The 22,816-nt window shown below is 40.0% G+C and overlaps 2 protein-coding genes across 4 annotated transcripts in view; both read left to right on the top strand.

The window, feature by feature from the left end:
* The first annotated feature begins 136 nt into the window (after nt 1-136).
* Nucleotides 137-8,020, top strand: LOC123036670 (C-C chemokine receptor type 5-like). Its single transcript, XM_044456071.1, has 2 exons — nt 137-300; nt 5,581-8,020. Exon 2 carries the CDS (start codon nt 5,589-5,591, stop codon nt 6,654-6,656), a length of 1,068 nt encoding a protein of 355 aa, XP_044312006.1. The 5' UTR covers nt 137-300; nt 5,581-5,588; the 3' UTR covers nt 6,657-8,020.
* Nucleotides 8,021-10,179: 2,159 nt separating this feature from the next.
* The window catches only part of TOPBP1 (DNA topoisomerase II binding protein 1), a 33,654-nt gene continuing 21,017 nt past the window's right edge, over nt 10,180-22,816 (top strand). The window contains exons 1-11 of one of the 3 annotated variants that reach the window (XM_044456017.1): nt 10,180-10,241; nt 12,320-12,407; nt 13,717-13,851; nt 14,086-14,229; nt 15,253-15,434; nt 15,900-16,093; nt 17,140-17,319; nt 18,532-18,701; nt 19,193-19,356; nt 19,866-20,098; nt 21,072-21,376. In XM_044456017.1, the coding sequence (XP_044311952.1) occupies nt 12,324-12,407; nt 13,717-13,851; nt 14,086-14,229; nt 15,253-15,434; nt 15,900-16,093; nt 17,140-17,319; nt 18,532-18,701; nt 19,193-19,356; nt 19,866-20,098; nt 21,072-21,376 (1,791 nt within the window). In that variant the 5' untranslated portion in view covers nt 10,180-10,241; nt 12,320-12,323. Of the gene's footprint in view, nt 10,284-11,696; nt 12,057-12,319; nt 12,408-13,716; nt 13,852-14,085; nt 14,230-15,252; nt 15,435-15,899; nt 16,094-17,139; nt 17,320-18,531; nt 18,702-19,192; nt 19,357-19,865; nt 20,099-21,071; nt 21,377-22,816 lie in introns of those variants that run through there. The other 2 variants (XM_044456009.1, XM_044456026.1) reach the window with 2 other exon arrangements.

The raw sequence follows: 22,816 nt of genomic DNA, 5'->3' as shown, positions 1-22,816 counted from the left end.
TGCATGTTGTTTTCTAAAAAGGATGGCTTATCTCTTCCTTGAGCTATTTGTCAATGACTGCATGATTTTACCTATAAAAGTTATACCTATTGATTTGTACATCACAGGGTTTTTGGTTTTGTTTTTTGAGGCTGAAAGTTCAGGAGAATGAGTTGCTGACTGCTTAAGAGCAAGATTGACACTACAGCTGGCAAAGGAAAGAAGAAGACCAGCTGGGTGGCTTGGTCTGCAGCAGATACTGTCATTTTGACACTTCCTCTGCACCCAAAGAAGGCCAGCAGGGCTTCTGCTGGCACCCAGGTACAAAATGACTGGATTGCTTCCTTTGAAGCATTAACTAGGCCCATTGAGGCACAATGCCTTGAGCAGCAGAATGAGGAGAAGCTGGAGGCAGTGGTGTAGTGGAGCTAGAGCTCACAGGGTGGATATGCTGGGACCTTGTGATTAGCAGGGATGCGAACATCACTTGTCACCTCATGCAGGCCTCCTTGTTCCTTCTTAGTTCAGACACAAGTCTCAGATTAACTGGGGGACATGTCTTCATCTCCTTCAGCTCACTTGCTGTACAACTCATTCTGAATCAGCCCTTGCAATGTACTTGCTTTCCGCTTGTGGAACCCTCTTCTGTAATTGCACAGTGACCTCTTGGGAGTTGATAATCAAATGGTCCTACTTGCAGACAGGACAAGAATGGATTCAGCTGCAGTTTTTAAACTGGTTTCCCTCTCCTGCTGGAACCTTGGAAACTACAGTCCTGGGGTGGGGGCAGGGTTTGGAGAATCAAGCTAGCAACTTATTCTCTGCATATTAATTGAAATTTCCAGGAATCTCCAGAGTTAAATTGGTATAAAAGCTATGTCACTTCTTAGTATCAATATGCATGGGAATCTTCAATGTCTCTAATTCCTGGTCAAAAACTGGTGGTAGTCCTTATCTGTGTACTGCATCTCAGGAATGTTTTTTTAGTCCCTGAGGGTGCACCCGGCTGGCTGCCTCGCTTGTCCTAATGGTTGTGTTGTGTCAGGTATATGTAACATTGCCAGGATCCCAACGAGTTGGCCCAGGCTAAACTAAAATGCAGAGAAGCACAGGAAGAACAGCGCATGCCACTTTCTCCAACCTCAGCTCTGTTTCTCTGATGAAATCGGAACCTCTTGCAACTATTGAAGGGAAAATGCTTCTGCCAATCCCACCACATCTGTTTCAGCCCTAAACTAGATCTTCATATGTCAGTGTCAGGAACGTAACTGCAGCTCCTCCAAGTGGCAAGGAAGGAACATTGCAACAGTGACTCTTCCAAAAACACCCACACTCCCAGCTTTGAGCAAATCTAATTTCAGAGACTACTGGGCACCCAACAGTCTCGGGTCTTTTAAAATAATCAGGGTTCTGAACAAAAAACAAAACTCTTGAGAGGGACCTGAATTGAAGGGTGGGTTGACATTGGCATGCTGGTGTTCTGAAGATGTACATGAAGTGGTCATCACAAAGAGCACTTTCTTAATTGATTCATATCTCCATGAATGCAAACCTTCCAATGGTTCACCTTCAAGTGATGAAGTGCAGAATTCACTGAACGATGCACACACAGCTATAGGTGAATCAATTCTAACAGAGTTCTACTTGTTTCAAGAGTCACATTTGGTTTCCCTCAGTTTTTTAAGCAACTTTCTCCTTAAGGCAGTTTTCTGCCCCTTTTTCATGCTTCCAATGATATATACCAACAGGGAATGGTGAATGTAGTCGGTATGGAGTGGCACATTGGCTGTAGGCCCTTTAATTATTATAATACTAATGGAGGTAACTTGTTATACCAGTGACTCTGTGCAATATCTACCATGCTGACAAAAAGAAGAAGAAGAAGAAGAAGAAGAAGAAGAAGAAGAAGAAGAAGAAGAAGACACTAACATAAATAACCATTCCAAAAAATCTCAGAAATACATACTACTGTAATACCAACTCAGTGGTCAGAATATACGGGGCAAGTTTTTGAGTTCTGCAGGCCTCTTCATCAGGCAAGAGTCTGCATCAGGTTACAGTATTCAGATGGAAAGTTGCAAGTGGCCGCAAACATACAAAGTAGACTGTCCAGGTACTGAGATGGTTTCAGGTAGCACCTGGGATCCTTCTAATGATGGCTTTTATTGTTGTAGTTGTTGCTAGTCACGAAGTCGTGTCTGACCCATCGCGACCCCATGGACAACATTCCTCCAGGCCTTCCTGTCCTCCACCATCCCCCGGAGTCCACTTAAGCTCACACCGACTGCTTCAGTGACTCCATCTAACCATCTCATTCTCTGCCGTCCCCTTCTTTTGCTGTCAATTGTTCCCAGCATTAGGCTTTTCTCCAGTAAGTCCTTCCTTCTCATTAGGTGGTCAAAGTATTTGAGATTCATCTACAGTATCTGGCCTTCTAAAGAGCAGTCAGGGTTGATCACTTCTAAGACTGACCGGTTTGATCGCCTTGCGGTCCAAGGGACTCGCAGGAGTCTCCTCCAGCACCACAATTCAAAGGCCTCAATTCTTCGGTACTCAGCCTTCCTTATGGTCCAGCTTTCACAGCCATACATTGCAACTGGGAAAACCATAGCCTTGACTATACACACTTTTGCTGGCAGGGTGATGTCTCTGCTTTTTAGTATGCTGTCTAGATTTGCCATAGCTTTCCTCTCTAGAAGCAAGCATCTTTTAATTTCTTGGCTGCAGTCCCCGTCTGGGGTGATCTTGGAGCCCAGGAAGATAAAATCTGTCACTAAATGATAGCTAGGAAGAAGAAAGAAACAAACAAACAAGGGAACAATGGTTGGGTCACCATTTTTGAAAATAAAATCTAGAATTTCTTAGTATGTAGAAAACAGAAGGTGAGAGAAACTAAACAGCTGACTAGATAATTTGATAAAGTAGAGAAAAACAAGGCAGTGAAGGCCAAATTATTTAGCTTTATCTACTGAAGTGACATGATAGACCCTCGGAGGATAAAGCCCCAGTATGGGGTGGTGGTACATGTGTGTATGTGCACATAATATTTACATTCCACCTTTTTTGCAGCATGTAACCTAAAGGGCTTACATAATCCTCCTGCTTTCCCTTTTTTCCTCACAACAACCCAGCAAGGTAAGTTAGGCTAAAAGTTCATGACTGGCCCAGTGATGACTAGAACCTGGGTCTTTTGGGTCCCAGTCCAAGAACTATGCCATACTGGCTTTCATAGGGTTTAAGGTCATTTTCCTTTATTGGAGGAACCTACTGTTGAAAGGGAAAATGTGTTATTCCCCAGGGCATCAGGTGATGAGAGTCATGTTGCTTAAAAGAAAAAAGCCCAAGTCCATATTAGTGAACAACCTTTATGGGGGAAACTCAAAGGGCACAAAATACTGTGCAAGTATAGAATTCTTCAAAACTCTATCAGGCTACATCAGGGATGGGCAAATTTAGCTTGTGGGCTATAACCTGTTCCCTGAACATTGTCCTGTAGTTTCCCAACTTTTGCTTGCTTTTTCTGCATTCTCAAAAGCTGAATTGCATCTTCTACAGCTTAGTTATGGGCTGTAAGAGGTTTAAGCTAAAGCATGCTGTTATTTTGGGTATTTGGGCCCTGATCCTTTTACATTTGGCTCCACTCAACACTGGCCTCTGAGAGTGCATCCAAAACTGAATTTGTCCTTTTGGCTGAAAGGTCCTCTACTGCTGGTCCAAAAGGGGGCAGCAGGGTGGGTGGGTTGTTAAAGGTGTTAAAGTAATATGGATTTTGACATTACAACTCTTTTAACACTACAACTATTTGATACTCTTCTTTTTTAACAAATTATTTTCTGTATACACGCAGACACACACACTACATTCAACATAGTTCTCGGGGGTGTTTAGAAGTTTTAAAATCATAAAAAACCCTACCAACTCCACTAGCTTCCAGATGAAGTCTGGGCCCAATTCAAGGTGCTGGTTTTGATCTATAAAAGCCTAAATGACTTGGGACTGGGATACCTGAAGGAACGTCTCCTTCCTTATATGCCCTCATGCTCCTTAAGATCTGCGGGAGAGGCCCTGCTCCGGGAACCCTCCCTGAGGGAGGTAAAAAGGACATCTACCTGGAGTAGGGCCTTCTCTGCTGTGGCGCCCAGATTGTGGAATGCACTCCCCAGAGAGGTTCGCCTGGTGCCAAGCTTATATTCTTTTCGGTGCCAGGTCAAAACCTTTTAAGTGTTATTTTAAAAACTAGTATTTAAATTTGATTTATTTTATATTTATTGTTTTATTATTTGTATCAATTGTTTGTTTTTGATTTTAATGCTTGTAAGCCGTCCTGAGATACCACACATAGAGGACAGCATATAGAAGTTTTAAATAAATAAATAAATAAATAAATCAAATAGACTAATCATCCCTATCTATATAGGCATACCTTGGAAATTTTGCAGTTTTGGTTCCAGACTACTGCAATAAAGCTAATAATGTAATGAAGTGAGTCACACAAACTTTTTGGTTTCCCAGGACACATAAATGTTTACACTATACTGTAGTTTATTTAGTGTGCAATAGCATCATGTCTAAAAAATGTACATACTTTAGTAATACTTTCGTTGCTAAAAAAGGCTAACCATTATCTCAGCCTTTGCTGGGGGAGGGTCTTGCCTCGATGTTGAAGGCTGTTGACTGATCAGGGTGGTGGTTGCTGAAGGTTGGGGTGGCTGTGACAATTTCTTAAAATAAGACAACAATGAAGTCTGCCACATCAATTGACTCTTCCTTTCATGAAAGATTTCTCTGTTGCATCCATCCATTAGACTCAATTTATAAAATTTATTCACTGCTAATAGATATTTATAGATATGGATTGTGGGCTGAGGTAACTATTGAGCTCAATAAGTATTCAAATAACTAAGGAAATGTGAGGCTGCAAATGCTTCCAAGGCCAAACGTAGTTTCTAGCAAATGCTGAAGATGACTACCCAACCACCACTGGCAAATTGTATCTGGTACTCAAATCAGAAATGAGGAAATCTTATCTTCTCCTACTAACTGATCCAAACTAAAAATCAACTTGTCTGTCCAGGTGTGCCACAGAATCTTTGTAAACCAATTTTTAAGTCTGAATTTTGCCATAAAGTCAATTTAGCATGAATTGGGTCAAAGTGTAATTGATATATTGTCTACACACATCTTGAGCTATCCTAACAGTAGGGAGAACCCTATCTGTTTGAATGTGGTGGGACCAGAAGGATTCCAAAACCAACCATTACATTTGTATAAACAGTTGAGTAAGCAGTTGTACAATAGGTTGAATACTGGGTTGTGCAAATGGAGGACACAACCAGTTGTGTAACATGTTGCACAAGAGTTATACGTGACTGCTTGTGCATGCACAAATGTACATTTAATTGAATTTTCCTCATTTTTAGTTTGGAACCTAGTTCCCCCAGGACAATATTATTTGCACTGATGGAATGACATGGTTGGATACTGCCCTTGATTTTTTTCCCTCTGGTGTTAAAAATTCAAGAAGTGTAGCAATTAACATTGTGTTCAGAACAGCACACCTTTTTTAAACATGTGGGTAATCTTATCTTCTTCATATTACAGGAAACAAAATGAACACCACCATGTATACAGATTACAATGCAGTCAGCACAACATATGATTATGATGTATTTGAACCATGTGCAAGTGACGATGTCCAAGCATTTACTTCTACTTTCCTGCCAACACTTTACTCTTTAGTGCTGATAGTTGGCCTGCTGGGCAATGCACTGGTTGTGCTGACCCTCATCCGATTCAAGAAACTGAAGAACATGACTGATATCTACCTGCTCAATTTAGCCATCTCGGACTTGCTTTTCATTTTCTCACTCCCATTTTGGGCTTATTTTGCAGCAGATGAATGGGTGTTTGGAGATACAATGTGCAAAATCCTCTCTGGAATCTACCTGGCAGGGTTCTACAGTGGAAGTTTCTTCATCATCCTTTTGACCATTGACCGATACCTGGCAATTGTTCATGCAGTGCTTGCATTAAAGACTAGGACGGTTGCCTATGGTATCTTAACAAGTGTCATCACATGGGGAATAGCATTTTTAATCTCTGTGCCTGAGCTAATGTTCAAACAAGTACAAAAGCAAAACAATCGCTTAACTTGCACTCTTCATTTCCCACCAGAACTTCACATCCATATGAACCAGTTTATGACACTGAAAAGGAACCTTATAGGTCTGATCCTTCCAATGGTTATTATGACTTTCTGTTATGCAAGGATCATAGGCACCCTGAAGAGGTGCAAGAGTGATAAAAAGAACAAAGCAGTTAGACTGATTTTCATCATCATCATTGTGTATTTCATCTTTTGGGCTCCATACAACATCGTTCTTCTACTATCCACGTTCCAAGAAGCATTTTCCCTTAGCGAGTGTACTAGCGTAAGTAATTTAGGTATAGCAGTGCAAGTGACAGAAACCTTAACAATGGCCCATTGTTGTGTCAATCCTGTGATCTATGCTTTTGCTGGTGAAAAGTTCAGAAAATTTGTTTTCAGCTTTTTTCGAAAGTATCTTGCTCACAGTCTCACAAAAAATTGCCGATTTTTGTATAGTGAGTCCGTTAGCCGTGCTAGCTCTACATACTCCCGTTCTACTGGGGAGCAAGACATTTCAGCTATGTTTTAAGAGATTCCAGAGAGAAATTAACCCACATGTGGGCTCAGCTTTCCAGACTGTCTTGCCAGCTGGGCTGCAGGAACACAATTGAAGGATGGAGCTACTTGTGACAAGGCAGCTTTTGGGTCAGAGACAAAATCTGGTTTCCATGCACCTTTTCTTTGATTATCTCATTTGTGGAACTGCACGATAAAGCCATCTGATGGGCCCGGCCACTGGAGCTATTGTAAACTTCATCAGGGCTTCTGAAAACAGAAAGAATGAAGCCCTTGCTCAAGCTCTTCATACACATTCTTCTCTGCAATATTTGAAATGCATCTGCATGTACATTTTAAGGCAGAACAAAAGTGTGGCAAATTTGATCCAATATGAATGGTGCCATGAGACTGATGCTTTCTTGCAGTAAATGACTATCCCTTATGGAAATTGCACAAATTAGTTCTCCTTGGTGAACATGTTCACATCACATTAACCTAGCATGCCAAAATAATTAAAGCATTGGACTGGAATTCTGGAGATGAAACTCACTGGGTGACTGTGGACCAGCCTAATCTACCTCAAGGAGTTGATGTGAGGATAAAATGGAATGGAAGAGAACTGTGTAAGCCACCATGGTTCATTCCAGTTTTGGCTTTGGGACTAAAACTGCCTTGGTTGCCTTGTACAATGACCTGTCCTGGGAGAGGAACAGGAGGAATGTATCCCTCATTTATTATATGTTTTAACATGCTATTTTAATTGTTCTGCTTTGTTGTGAGCCATTTTGAGACCTGTTGGTATAGATGGGATATATAATGAGAAGCGATGCTGAAATGTGGAAACCTTAAAACAAACTGTTGGTTCTCCATGGTGATTCATGGTAAGCAATTGTGCCACATTTCAACATGTTTCCGGTATTCACACCTAACAACAAGCCATTCCTGCTATGTCTTGTCATTGTGTGTGAATACAGCCTTTGAATGAAGGGGGTGTGAATTCTCATGTACTCCTTTCTTCTGCGCAAAAAGCCTTTGGTTTCTCCTGATATCTTGTTTTCTGACAGTTGTCAAAGGAGGAGGTGAAAACAATTTGGAGATACTTTTGGGTAATGTCCAGGTTCAGCATTTGTTGCACCCTGGCAGTAGTCCTCCTTCCCACTGGACACTTTGCCTAGTCAAGATTTCATATTCCCACACTTGTGGCTAATTTTTTGTGTGCATAAAAAGGACGGGGGGGGGGGTGTTTTGACAACCACAAGCCTTTCCAAGGTGCTGCCTGAGCATTCTGAAGGCGCTGTAAGTGGCTGTCAAGACAGAGGTTGTGAAAACTGCCTTGACAGCCTTCTTTTGTTATTTCCAGGAAAAAATATATGGAAAATATATAAATATATATAGTCAGTGACGTATTTATGATAAAATTCCTTGTAGAAATTACTAATAGTTTCTCCTCCTTTCTCTTCCCTAAATACATCAAATACTCCTTCCTAATGTAGCACAGTATTTTCTACAGAGTGAAGCATTAAGTCATAATGTTGGAGGCAGAGTAGATTGATTTAAATCGACATGAAGGGGTGTGCATCCAATTTAAGTCACTTATCGGGAAAGTGGTCTCTGTGCTCTACAATTATTTTTAAGACAAGACAAAACAGGCTGTGGAGACCAGCAGTGGAGTCTGCGGGGGTTAAGGCTAAGAGGAGAAATTGTTCATTTGATTAAGGTTTGGATTTTTAAAAGAACTCAGAATACTCGCTTTACTTTTCACACAATTGTCTTTTTTGCCATAGGGTCAACTTGTAAGTCTTGAATTTGGAATTGCTCATTTTGGAGAGGCAGATTTTCTGTTTGAAAAATTGGGTCCAACATGTCCCCTCCTACATGGCCTTGATAAGACCCTTCATACTGAATGAACGCTTGAACAAAAAGCCATTAACACATTCCACTGGCTACACAGAATCTGGCTAAGGCATTCTAGTACTTTTCATCTGTGGTGAACAGCCATTGCATCTTTCTATAATTCATCTCAAATAGCAATACACTCTAGATAAGGTATCAGCGAGCACAAATCCACATAACTCAGTGCATTATATAATATTAGCCTGAAGTGCCTGATCCTGCTTAATCTTGAAAACTAAGCTGCGTTGGGTCTGGTTGAAATCTATATGGCTTAATGTTGTGAACTGTCCAGAGACAGCTTTGGCTATTAGTGATATAGAAATGTAATGAATAATACTACTACTACTATTTCCGCACAAATGTAATCCAGCAATAAAAACTTTTTTGTAGTAGAACTTTCATGTGTAGTTACTGATTTCATGTGTAGTTACTGATACTGATTTCTCATGTTTGGGATTCTTGAGGAGGTTTTAACTATAATTAAAGGAATGATGGAGCTTACAACTTAATGGGAAAACTTACTCTTTTATGGTATAACTACCAATATTTATAAAAGCCACTTCCTAGTCAGATAACACAATGCATCTGGGTAATGCAGTAAGACTGCCATGGAACAGGGCTGGTTTTGAGAAGTAGCTTACAGGGACAGTATATTACACCCTCTATAGTGTGGGTCATAGTGAGATCAGTGTTCTCCTTTTACTCTTTTGTTCCCAACAACAACTTTTTCTGGTATTATCCTGACTGTAGGTTGAAACCTTACCCACTTTATCTCTGCAGACACATATTCACAGTTTTGAAAACTGTAAACCAAGCATCTGTGCCAGTATCTTCTAGATAGAAATATTGACCAATAATTCACAGAAATTTCTGGAGGAGCATGACATTGTGAATGAATTAATGGAATTCATTTATCGAAAGTTAAACATTTCATGAATATACAGCCTCGTGCTGCATGACTTTTAAAAAATCACTGATTTTTATCCGCCCTGCTTGGAGCCTACCTGGGATAAAACTTGCATGTACTGGTTTCTTCTCTGTGTGGCAGCTGATGCTTTAGGCTAGTTTACTTTGTACAAGTTTTTCCTGAATTACCAGCCACAATTTCACTGGTATAATTTATTTCTGTTTACTACTCCGGAATCTTTTCAGATATAGATTAGGGCTTGCCATCGTATATATACCCCCCATAACCTTCCAGATATTATTGGCTACAACTTCCAGGATTTCTGAGCAATGGCCACACTGATAGGAACTGAAATCCAAAACATCTGGAGAACACCAGTTAGGTGTTTTTATATTCGTTGCGTTCTGCAAAGAAATGACACACGTGCGACGCGGTCGTGCCCCTTTCTCTGGGTGCCTAGGATCCTCCTACAGAGAAAGCACGAACTCCAAATCCACAGCTGCCTTACAAGTTTTCCGGGACTCCAGTCAATTTGCTGTGCTTAACAAACTCCTTCCTTTTCATTCGACGGAAACAGAGAGAGAACGGTCCTAGTCAGAAACACACTCCGCCCCACTATTTAAAGGGGACGCGTTCTTTTCTCCCATCTGCACGGTCGTCTTCTGGCTCGCTATCGTGGCCTCTTTAAGGTGTTGTCGGATTCCGAGTCATCTGACTTCAGCGAGGAAAGGATGGAGAGAGGCCCGGGAGAACTGGCGCATGCGCACTTCGCCTAGCCGGGGTTTCCCGCCAGCCTTCGGAAGCTTGGAGTTCTCGGTAAGGCGAAGAGACGGAAGCAGCTCTGAGGGCAGGTAGTGGGTAAGAGACAGAGGCCGCACGGAGCTCCCGACTTTTCCCTTTCTTCCCCTCACGGCGTTTCTTAGTGCCGTTGCCTTCGCCCTCGGTTGTTGCCTGTGGGAGGCTTTCCTGCTCCAGCCGCGATGGGAAGTGGGCGGCTTGATGACGGGGAAAGAATAGGGAGAGGGTCTTCGTCGGTGATCATTGCCTAATAATGTTCCCTCTCGTGTGTTAGCTCTTGGCCTCGCTGACTAGGGATGATGGGCTATGTAGTGCCATGCATCGCGGTGGAGGGCATCCTGTTGGGGTTGTAGGAAGGAGGCGAGCGCCTGGCAGGGGCTGCGGGCAAAGTGTAGCAGTGCCACTGGAGGAGTAGACAGGGACAGCGAGGTAGGAACAAGGCTGCTGGTCCCATCAGGTGGCCCCTCTTTGAGAGCGATGTGATAGGCCCTGCCCGTGTTTTCTGCGTTGAATTTCCGTCTGGTATCATCGTTTACAGTTCTTCTAACTCCTCTCCAAATTTAAACCTGAAAACTTCCGTAACGGTCCATGTGCCTGATAAAGTGGGCAATAACCCATGTTCCTTAGCTTTTAAGGTGCTACGAATATTCAGTACCAGCAAGAAAATATTCATTGACAGCTGCTCAAGAAGTTAAGAGGCTTTCACTCTTGTTTTTGCTTGTCATATAGACACCTGAAAGCAGGGGTTGGACACTTCAGACTTGTGGTATCTATTTTATTTTTGACTAGTATCCCCAGGACCACCAGACAGAGGCAAAGCAACATAGCTGCTTAGGCAGGCAGATACATGCCAAATTAAATAAGAACCAAGGTGTTTTTTACCATGTGCTCAGCTCAGGAATTTGTTATCAGTAGCAGAACCAAACTCAGCAGTCCTTTTACCTGAAAGCCATACTTTTTCACCAACTTAATTTGCTATTGCGAGATAATTGGGAGTTAAAAACCCTTGCCAACTTTGCACAAAGCACCAATAGATTCTCTGGCCACTCCTGTGCTTCAAAAGGTTGGCCTCTGCTGTAGATTTAGCTGCATCGGGTCAAGAACCCAGAGACTAGGAACAGCTTTGTTTTTTATGAAGGAGTCTGATCTGGGTTCACCTGCTATTCCCTTTAATACTTCCTCCACACAGATGGGGCATACACTCTTTCTTAGAGAAACGTGGCAATGTGGCTTTCTGTCATCACACTGTTTTCAAATAGAAAAATGTAAGAGCTACATGTCATATAGAAAGCCTTGCTTGAAGATAGTTAGCTGAGAGTAACTTGCTTTAGTATGCGAAATGGACAGAGCCAGAGTCTAGGGAGCCATAGTATTGGTCAGATTCTAATCCCTGTGTTTGGAAAATTGCTCTGATCTCTGAACTGGGGCATCTACTCTCGGATTCCCAATCCTCCCCCTCCTCCAGCAGCTGGCACTGAAAAACATAATCTCAGCTGCTTTTCTGAAGACTTGAGGCATCCAGTGTTTTCTCAGCAGACAGGAAGAAGAGGAGACTAACATTGCCAGTGGCACCTTAGCCATCTTCCCTCCCTCTCTGAATACTGCAACTAGACAGCTGAAATCTGGCTAGCTGCTTTACAGAGTAGGACAAGTATGGAAGTGACCTTTGCCTCCACATTTCTCCTGCCCTGCAAAGGATGTGCATAACCCTACAAGTTGGAAGGTTATGAATATCCTATTAGAACTGTGCCCTAATGTGTTTTTACTGGATAATTGATGTGGCTGTAAATGGAGAGTGTTGATCAGAAGATCGGACTACTTATCATAAGTAGAGTGAGTTTTGTCTAATATGTTCCTCTGTTTTTAAAAGCTAGAAAATATTTTGGTGAAAATTGAGCTGTATCTTGAATGCATGAAAGTATTTCTTAGATACATGTTCATTAACAGCTGATTAATGATATAAGCCGCCCCGAGGCGAATGGGGCGGCATAAACATGTTTTAATAAATAAATAAATAAATAAATTATTCTATTGATCTGTTAATATATTTCCCCCATTTAATTAATGCTGCATCTGCTTCTTCCTTTCCTTGCTAGTTGAATGATGAGTAGTAACAAGGAACCATATTTTGTGAAGTTTATAAAGTCTACAGAAAACTCAGATTTTTTCCTTCAGGCCCTTGAGGTAAGCTTATCTAGTACATGTTTGAGTTGCTCTGTAGATGAAATGTGCTCCTGGAATATAAGTTGACCAAGGATATGTGTGTGTATGCTTAAAACAGCAGGTTTTTGCTAATATGATGGGCTTGATTCAGACTTAGTGATACTTAGAAGAGGCCCATTGAAATCATTGAAACATAACATAGTCATGGTTAATTTTGTCCCATTGTTTTAATGTGATGACTCTAAGCATGATTTAGAGTTAAATATAAGGGTTTGTTATGACTTGAAGTCGCATTAATTTCCAAGGGTCTAAGTGGGACTACTGTTGGGTCAAACCCTAGGTCTGGGTTTTTTGTTCTGAAACCTGTGCTGGAATGTACAGTTATTCTTCCTGTAATATTAAATTACAGTTGTTAAATATAGCTGTGACCCTAAGCATGTAGCTCTGCATAGGTCCCAAATAATGTTAAAACTTGTATTGGCTTTTCTGTTGCAAATGCCTGTCTGCAAGCCTGAGTTTACTACTGAGAAAACCTCATATGAAAATATACGTTGGTTTTCTTATACAATCACATATAATATCTGATACAAGCCAACATCTCTGTAGCCCTATGCAAAGGAAGATGGACACAGTGTTTTGGAAACCATCTGGGACCACAGAGCAAAGAAGCCCTCATGGGCCCAGGCAGGGTTCAAAGCATTTAGTATAAACTGTTTACACTTTTCAGGCTAATGCCTGATGCCATGATTGAGGAGAAACCTCTCATTCAGGAGACTTCACTTTATAACTATAAATAGGATTATTGGCATTTAAACTGTGATCCTGTAGGTTAAGGTTAAGGACTCATTTTCCTGTGTTGTTGGCCTATGGGAAAAATGGGTACAGGGCCAAAGCTGGAGTCAGAATTAGTCAAAGTTTATGGCAGAGCAGTATTGCATCACTCTTTTTCGGTGCCACCCCATGGTTGCTGTCCTCTTCACACGAACACACATGAAATGAAAGAGGAAGCACTTCCATCAGGTGAGTGAAAGGGCAAAAGAAAAGAGGATCTGCAACATCCAGAGGGCCAGATGGTTTTGAGGGCTGCATGGAATTATGCTGAGGATTTCAGGTTCATCACCCTCGGTTTACTTGGAGAAAGTTCCATTGAACTAATGCACAAGGTGGATAAAACAATTTTGATTGTTCTTACTTTTTTCAATACACATTGGGTTAAATATAGGAAACTGCAAAAAGCAGCTTCAGCTATTTATGTATCTGCATTTATGATAATGAAAGTGCAAGCAAATCCAGAGAATACTTAACAATATTGCTTTTGTATGTCTTACAGTCCATTAAGGAATTTCAGTCAGAGGAATATCTTCAGGTCCTCGCAAATGAAGCTGCATTGAAGATACAAGAGAATGACAAATCACTTTATATCTGTGATCAGTTCAGTGGCACTGTTTTTAATCACCTGCAGAAGGTTTATATTTTATTTATGCAGTAATTGTACTATATAAGTATCTGTTTTTACATCTTGTGTGTGGGTGTGTATATTCTGTGACAAGCTGCAAAAATCTAAAGTTGCCTGATTAAATAGCTGCTTACATGGGTTTAGTTAGTAGATCAAGATACTTATACTTACTGGCTCTGGGAGATTTGTTTTGAGGGAAAAGTATCCTATTGAATTCTTGTTTTATCTTGGCTCTTGTTTCAGCTTGGTTGTAGAACTGTTGGACCACAAGTGGTTATCTTCTGTATGCAGAACCAGCGATGTGTCCCAAGGGCAGACTATCCTGTATTTAATATGGCAATGGCTGATGTAACAGTATCTTGCACAAACCTTCCAAAGGAAACTAGGGTAATGTATTATATACAGCCTATACAAGCCTATTCTTCTATTGTCCTCAGAGCAACAACCTTGTGGAATGAATTGTTCAGTAATGATTATTTTTTAGCTTGGAAGAAAGTCTCCCATTTGACCCTGAGTGCTGCATCTATTGCTGAGTGGTTGTTTCAAGACTGTGCTTACACATGGATGCCCCATATGTTCATGGATTCATGCACTCATGCACACACTTTTCTCCCCCACCCCCCACTGCTGCTCCAGTCTTACAGTGCAGGAATGGAGAGACTGAGGAGTTAGCAATCACTGCATTGGATTTCTGGGGCAGGCAGTGAAGTTATCCCTGACCCCCAGTATCCCTGACCCAAATCTGTATATCTCTGCTACTGTTTGCAGTAGGGAAACAGCTATTCCCCACCTGCTTCCAGCAGCAGGGAGAAATGGGCATGGCAATCAGAGTTTCCATGAGTGGAGCAGAGAACATCTAAGGGCCATCCATTGCCCATACTAGATGTATTTTGAAGGTTACTCTCGTATATGTGGCTTATTGCTGTATAAACAGTTATGGTAATGAGGAACCAAATTCACTGTCTAAATGTAACCTAAAGATAGCACTAAAATAGATATATTTCTAATAGAAACCTAGAATTCAAGATCAGAAGGACCATGCTTCTTCAATGAGGCATCAACACTATTGTATGTAAAGCATCTTTGAGAAATATCTAATTTCTTAGAGATCTCTCATCTAAGATTCTGCAGCTTCCTTAAGGACATGCTTTATTGACCTACTCTGTCAGTTAAGAATATTTACTTATAAGAATATTTACTAGTTATTCTACTGATTACAGGATTGTCTATTTTTTCTGAATCAACTCAAGATTTTGAATATGTTGTGCAAAATTGGACATTATTTGAGGAGTGCTTTTTCTATGAGCATTACAGCTGTGCAGTATCATTAGTATTCATAATGCTCTGCCAGTTCTCATTTTCTCTGTGTACCTCATTTATTTTATTCACGTCTATTTTTATCTTCCATAGGAAGAGGTCCACAAACTTGTACAGATGATGGGTGGCCATGTATACAGAGATCTTAATGTTTTAGTAACGCATCTTATAGCTGGAGAAGTTGGAAGTAAGAAATACTTAGTTGCTGCTAATTTGAAAAAACACATTTTGCTACCTTCCTGGGTAAAAGTGCTCTGGGAAAAATCACAACAGAGGTAAGGCTACCATTTATACCTTTAGAAAAATACAGTTGCTTGAACAAAGCTGCAATATTTCTACAAGAAAATTTGTGATCTGTTAGCACCTGTGTTACAAAGTGTGTGACTTATTCTTTAACAAGAAGAGTCACTACTGAGAAAATAATCTCAAATTTCGTTCCTCACTTATAATGATGGGAGAAAGGTAGAAACAGAAAAATGATACCCTTGACACTAGTGCAAAGCCATAATAGTCTGTGCATTCTTTAGTTACTCATGAATAACTTATATAGGATTGATCACTTAGAGTAGATCTTATTGAAATAAGTGGTACTTAAGTTAGCCAATGACTAACTTAAGTCATATAGGTTACGGTGTATTTAACTCAAGGAATGAGTAAGACTGGATCCAAGCTAACAAATTCAGTTTTCGCTAATGAGAGAAAAAAATGAGAAATATATTTACTGCTCTTGCTTTTGACAGGATGATTAGGTACACAGACATAAATATGGAAGACTACCTATGTCCTTTGTTTCTTGGTTGTACCATCTGTGTAACTGGTTTGAGCAGTGCAGACCGAAAAGAAGTCCAGCGTCTCACTACTGAGAATGGTGGCCAGTACACAGGTCAGCTCAAGATGAATGAATGTACCCATCTTATTGTTCAGGAACCAAAAGGTAAGCATCTCTCTTAAATACTGTTCACTGGCCTCACGCTTAAAAGGTTGCTTGCATTTGTGTAACTATTTTCAGATTGCAAGTATCAAGTTTATTGTGCTTCAGGTTTACTATCAATACTATCAGTTACAGGGTTAGTATCCATTCTAGAATAAATGAATGGGACTTAAATTAGTAAAGATTTCATTAGACAGTAGGACTAAAATTAGATATTGCCCTGTGCATTATATCATTGACAGGTTTATGTGTGGCCAAACAATATAATATGGCTGCTTCCGGGGTCTTTTAAGGCCAAACACTTCTGTCTTCACACTGGATCTGCTCGTACTGCTCCAAGAACATAATGAAAATAGATATATTGAAATACTTGACCAAGAACAGCATGCTAAATTAAAATAAAAAATATGATGCTCATCTCATATGTACACACTCACCATATTTTCCAAATGTGTTTTGGATAAAATCAGGGCTTCTAATAATAAAACTGAATCTTATTTTCTGCTAGTAGTGTTAGATCCAGACTTTTCCTCCTGTGAACAGAAGGGTTCCTTATGTCTTGTTTTGCTTTGACTGAAAAAATTAATTTACATTTTCTCACGAGTTGTGTTTAAAAAAATGGTGCTGTAACACCCAAAATAGGAATTCTGAATCATTAAAATTTAATGGTTCACATTAAAATCTGAACCATTGTTATTTGCTAACCTTTACTAACTTTTAAAAGTGCTTGAACATCTGGTACAGTCTGTTTTGCTTCCACTTCATTTGTAACATGGAAAATTGTACTCGTACGGCAGGCAGGGTTTAGTATAAGGACAGCTGTTTGATTTCATCCCTAGTATATGTTTGAAGCTCCATGTTTATACAAAGGAAATACCACCATGGTTTTCAGTGCAGCCATTTTTTAAGGATCAAATGTGCATATGTCATGCTGTTAGTACATAGCCCTAACAAGGTTATGAGTAACAGCTAGCCACATATTTAACCTGCTTAGGGTGGATTAATTATTCTAATACAAACTTTAATATTTTTTTCCTTTACATGGGAAGGCCAGAAATATGAGTGTGCAAGAAGATGGAATGTCCACTGTATATCAATCCAGTGGTTTTTTGACAGCATTGAGAAGGGATTTTGCCAGGATGAGTCCCGGTACACAGTAGTCCCTGGATCTGGGGAAGAAAGTGCACCAAATACATCAACTCCTACTAGTGATGCTAGCAGGCCTGATTGTAAGTGAGACATGTTATAAAGTAGCTGAGTATAAAGTATAAACAATGCTTCTATTTTTAGTATTCTGATTTGATTTATGATTCTACCTCAGAAGCACTGCAATGTGTCTCTTTTTGGGAAAATTAATGGCACACAAAATCTTGGACTGGCATAAAATTTAGTGTTCTTTTAATCTGTGGGACTTTGAAAACCAAGATCAAACTGTTGCCATTTTTTTTAAAGTGGAGCAGTGCAGCCTTCAGCAAAATGTTGCAGTGTGGGGGAGTCTTATTCAGGATTCCTGACATGGTTTCATTCAGGACATTTCATTCTGTGCCCCTGATTTACCATTTCCCCTCCCGTAACAGTCAACTGCTTTTCCATGGCCACTGAACAGGATCGATACACACCAAGTTGTTTTTCAATATATTCTTAGACTTCCCCCCTGTACCGCCACTGGCATCTTTTCTTCTGCAAACCTTAGTGTTTACCTGAGCCTGCTGATACCTCTCTCTTGTGTATGGTTGGTGCCATTTTGGCTACTTAAGCATCTATACACACTTTGAGAAATAATATACAAGATGGCTACTATATCTATAATCCTGTCCTCTTTACAAGGAAAAAAGCAAGGGTTGTGTTTATAAATAAACTGAGGATAAAGCATACCCAGCATTTTATCATTGTACATTTGTCAACAGTGTGCCTTACAGTGCAAGCCTATGCATGTTTCCTTAAAGTAAATCCTACTATATTCACTAGGGCTTATTACTAAGTGTGTTTAGGATTATAGACTTGACTGTTTTCCATGATTAAAAGGATTCTTCTTTTTAAGATCTGTTCCTTATTAAAGTTCCTGAAGCTTGTTTTTCATGAAATACCAAAATCCTGAAATATAATTGGCAACTGATAGATGCTTAGTTCTTCTTTTTGAATTGCTTGCTGTTTGTTGTATTTCCTAAAAGGACAAAAGATAATTTATAACTTTGGAAAGAATTACTGAGTAATTCCCATGGAGGGAATCTTCTCTAAACATTAGGAAGCAGAAAGTTCTTTCTGTAGGCATTGATAAGCAAACTGTGCTGTAAGAGAACTGAACTAGTTAACAAAGGCTAGTTATCCATTGTTATTTTCATCTTGTCTTCTACCAAATTTATCAGATAAGGTCATAGGTGGTACAATTATGCACTCCTCTGAAATCATGCCTAATTTCTTTATCTGAATTTTATTCAAAGGTCGAGCACTCTCTGATGTCAGCCACATTTCAAATATCACTTTAAGTGGCATTAATGAAACATCCTGTAACTCTGCTATGAGTAGCAGATTGGATCCTCCTCCTGATGAGCTGAACAACTTGGATATTAGCTCTCTGCAAGCACCGGAAGACTTACTAGATGGATGCAGAGTATGTCTGACAGATCATATGCAATTGTCAGATTACCCAGACAATTATATAGGCCATTAGAATTTCTAGAATGATACAAATTGTGAATGTTGCTGGACAGAATTGGATGTTAGATTCACGAATAACAATGTGGAAACAGTTGCCATTCTTATTTTTGTTTTGCAGTGAGGAAGGGGATAGTAAGTATTATGAGATTTACCTGGAGGATACTATTCACATCCTCTCATTCTTTACTAGTATTTAAAAAAAAAAGAATAGAATTAAACGTAAACAAGTTTTGTTTTTCTGCATTTCCTCACAAATATTGCAGAAGATCAGAAGCAATGACAGAGGGTGCCATAGCTGATGCGTACTGAATAGTGGCTTGCCTCTTCAGTGGTAGAAACTGCTGTAGACCAAACAACAGTTAGGCTTTAACTTCATATGAGGTGACTCAACTTATCTGTAAATTACGAGTCTGATTCACTTCTTTTCTCTGTCATTCCTTGCAGATTTACCTTCATGGCTTCAGTGGCAGAAAATTAGATAAGATGCGAAGACTTATTAATTCTGGAGGTGGGGTTCGTTTTAATCAACTCAGTGATGATGTGACACATGTCATTGTGGGGGATGATGATGACGAACTAAAACAGTTTTTGAAAAAGACAGCACAAAGGTACTGTCTTAATTTCAACTATCATTTTCCTTCTGTTAAAATATTGCTAACAATTAAATGTGTTAAGCAATAGTTCTTTCCACATTATAAATCTTTTAGTGAACAGTGGTGAGTCTGTTACTCAGTTGCAATTTTAAAATATAATTCAATATGTGAAATATGGAAATGTCTTTTAGAGGGTTAAATTAAAGTGATCCTCTTGTTGCCTTTACTTTCCAAAATGATTATTCTGCCCTGAGTTATATGCATTGATTTCTGTTGAACTTACAAAAACAGAAAGAGTAATTTCAGGCCAACTTTTTCCCTAGGATCCCAAGCCTTAAAATGTAAAAATGCAAATTTAACCATGTCAAAGGGTATATATCGGACACATGTTTCTAATCTGTATACCACTTTTTATGTTCCAAAATTGTGCCTTATCTGGTCTGGAATATAAAGTATAGATGATCCCTTGAACAAGAATCAATATTTATCTCCTTTGTAATGCATGGTTTTGTGGGGTTTTTTAGGCCATATGTTGTGGCAGCACAGTGGCTTTTGGAGTGTTTTAGAAAAGGCTATTTGCTGCCTGAGGAGCTGTACACCCCTGCAGACTACCAGCTAGTGAACACTCCAGTTTTGGAGCAGCCTGTCTTCCTCAAAATAAATAGTCTCTTGAAGAAAGAAACAGCGAACATTGTGCAGGATCCAGAAGCGGATGAGGATTTGCTATCTCAGTATGTAACTCATGATTCCACAGTAGGTAAGAAAGCGATCTGCTATTACCTTGGCTTCTTTTTCATCATCTGAAATTCCCTTATGTTTAGCCTCACCTCCTTTACATTAGTAGCTCACAGCATCTCTTATCTTTAGAGTAAGGTTTTACCCAAATCTATTTCTAATCAGCTCTTTTTTTTTCATTCTCTACCACATTTTACTTTAGACTTCTGCCATTTCTACCCATTCTTCTCTGAGGACCTTCATTTCAACTGGCCATTTATTTTGCCCATCTTGCTTTAGTCACTACTCATCTTGGGATATATGGCTCTTAGTCCCCTTATCTTATGGAACCTCTTCTTGTTTGGCATTCTTACCTTCCAGCTGTCCCTTTTTCTTCCCTTCCCATCCTGCCAACACTACATAAATCCTTTCCCTCAAGAACTTAATGAAGTTATTCCCAGGCAACTGACTTGCCAATTACCTCACAGAATCTGTAATGTCACCATTTTGTGATGAAAATTTCAGCTATTATACTGTTTGTGAATATTCTTTTGATAGCAGAGGAACTCACCCAGTTATGACAGGCTTGCAGATATGTGGTAGATAAAACCCTGTTAAGGCATCTGTTCATTTGCCAAACATGCATGAATTATGCTACTAAGATTATGTGCCTCATCCATCTGAATCATTGAGAGTTACTGGTGCAGCTTCTGTCATATAATCTCACTTCATTTATTGAGGTTATACAAGAACTCACTTCAACATTCACTGAAATGAGGAAAAGTGTAGAAGCAGGGCTTGACGGATTAAGACTGAACAAGATAATCTCAAATATTTCACATGTTTAAATATGGTTAGACTCTACTTCAGTATATTGCTCTGATCTTTAATGTGTAGAATATGTTTCTATGAACTATATAATATGCATCTATAATATAATGTACAGATATAGCAGCTTGTCTTTCCCATATATTTATTTCACAGATACATTTAGATCATTTGCACTTTTCTTCCAGTTGGTGCTGGTGACCACAGTGATGTTGATCATGTGACCATTCAAGATGGAAAGAAGCTTGCTGTCAGCCACAGTTCCTTGACAGAGACATCAACCATCACTGAAGGAGCCTTATTCAGCAGAAAGAAGTTCCTCCTCCTGGGTTTTGGAAAAGAGGATGAGTCCTGCATAAGGGCTGTGATCGAAGAGTATGCTGGGAAGGTTCTGCCTCAGCAAAATAAGTCCATTGCTGACTATGCTGTGGTTCCTCTACTGGGCTACAAGGTGGATTCCACTGTAGGGGATGTGGTTACAAATACATGGCTGGTAAGTATAAGTGGCAGGATATCTGGAATGTGTGAGTGAAGGCAAAATTATAGGTGAGGAAAAACAGTAAAAATTCTAAATCTGCTTTGAGGGATGGCAACTGCCTGTAAATATTTGCCAGATTAGGAATTTTGTATATTTATTTGATGGTGTCATTTTAGTCTCAGTGAGGCTGCTGTGCTTATGCAAATGATGCAGTGCTGATATGAACTGTCTTTAGTGATGCATCAGCTGTATACACATGCAGCCCAGAGAATTAACATGGGAAAAAACTAGTTAATTACTAAGGTCCTGTGCCACAGATGTTACAATCCTTTTAAATTCACAAACTGAGTTTAGGTTGATTGGCATGATAAAACAGGTTATCATGGGGTCTGTGTGACTGCCATTTTCATAGGATGATACAATACTAAAGTTGGAAGGGGCAAAGCAAGCCATTGAGTCCAATCCCCTGCTTGGTGCAGGACTCCCTTTCAGATGGCTATGTAGCGGTATCTTGAATGCCTCTGTTGTGGGAGAGCTCGCAACCTCCCTAGGTAATTGATTCTACTGACATAATGCTCTAAGAGTCAGGAAGTTCTTCCTGATGTTCAGCTGTCCTGCACTCTGGAATGATTAAGAAGAGACCCCCGTCCTCCTCTGTGTGCCAATGTTTCAAGAAGCATATTATGATACCTCCCCTCAGTCTTCTCTTTTCCAGGTTAAATATGCCCTATTCTTTCAATCTCTCCTGATAGGCTTTGTTTCCAGTTCTTGGGTCATCCTTGTTACATTCCTCTGAACTCTTTCCATTTTGCCTGCATGTTTCAGAATGTGGTTCTCAGAATAGGACACAGTACTCCATATGAGGCCTAACCAATGCTGAGTAGATGGGAACTAAAATACCATGTGATTTGGAAGCGATACTTCTGTGAATGCAGCTTAAAATAGCATTTACCCTTTTTGCAGCCCCATCACATTGTTGACTCACATTTAGCTTGACATCTGTGACTATTCCAAGATCCTTCTCACTTGTAATATTGTTGACACAAGTATCCCCATCTTCTCACAAAGCATTTCGTTTCTTATTCCTAGATGCAGAACTTGGCATTTTGCCATATTGAATTTCGTTATGTTGTTTTCAGCACAGTGCTCTTGGAATTGCCTTAAATCTTCTTTCTGTCTTCCGGGGTATTAGGGATCCAACCCAGTTTTGTGTCTTCTGCAAATTTGATGATTATTCCTTGCACTTCCTTATGCAAATCATTAATGAAAATGTTGAAGAGCACCAGGCCCAGGACTGAATCCTGTGGCAGTTTGAGAAAGTGCCATGGATGAGTACTTTTTGAGTCCATTTCTGTAGCCAACTGTGGAGCCACCTGATAGTTGTTCCATCTATCCCACTTTTAGCTAGTTTGCTATTCAGGATATCATGGAGCGCTTTGTCAAAAGCTTTGCTGA

This window comes from Varanus komodoensis, unplaced genomic scaffold, assembly GCF_004798865.1.
Source record: "Varanus komodoensis strain SLA01 unplaced genomic scaffold, ASM479886v1 scaffold10, whole genome shotgun sequence".
Taxonomy (NCBI): Eukaryota; Metazoa; Chordata; class Lepidosauria; order Squamata; family Varanidae; genus Varanus; species Varanus komodoensis.
The sequence above is the reverse complement of the archived record's forward strand: the minus strand, read 5'-3'. Positions and strand labels throughout refer to the sequence as shown.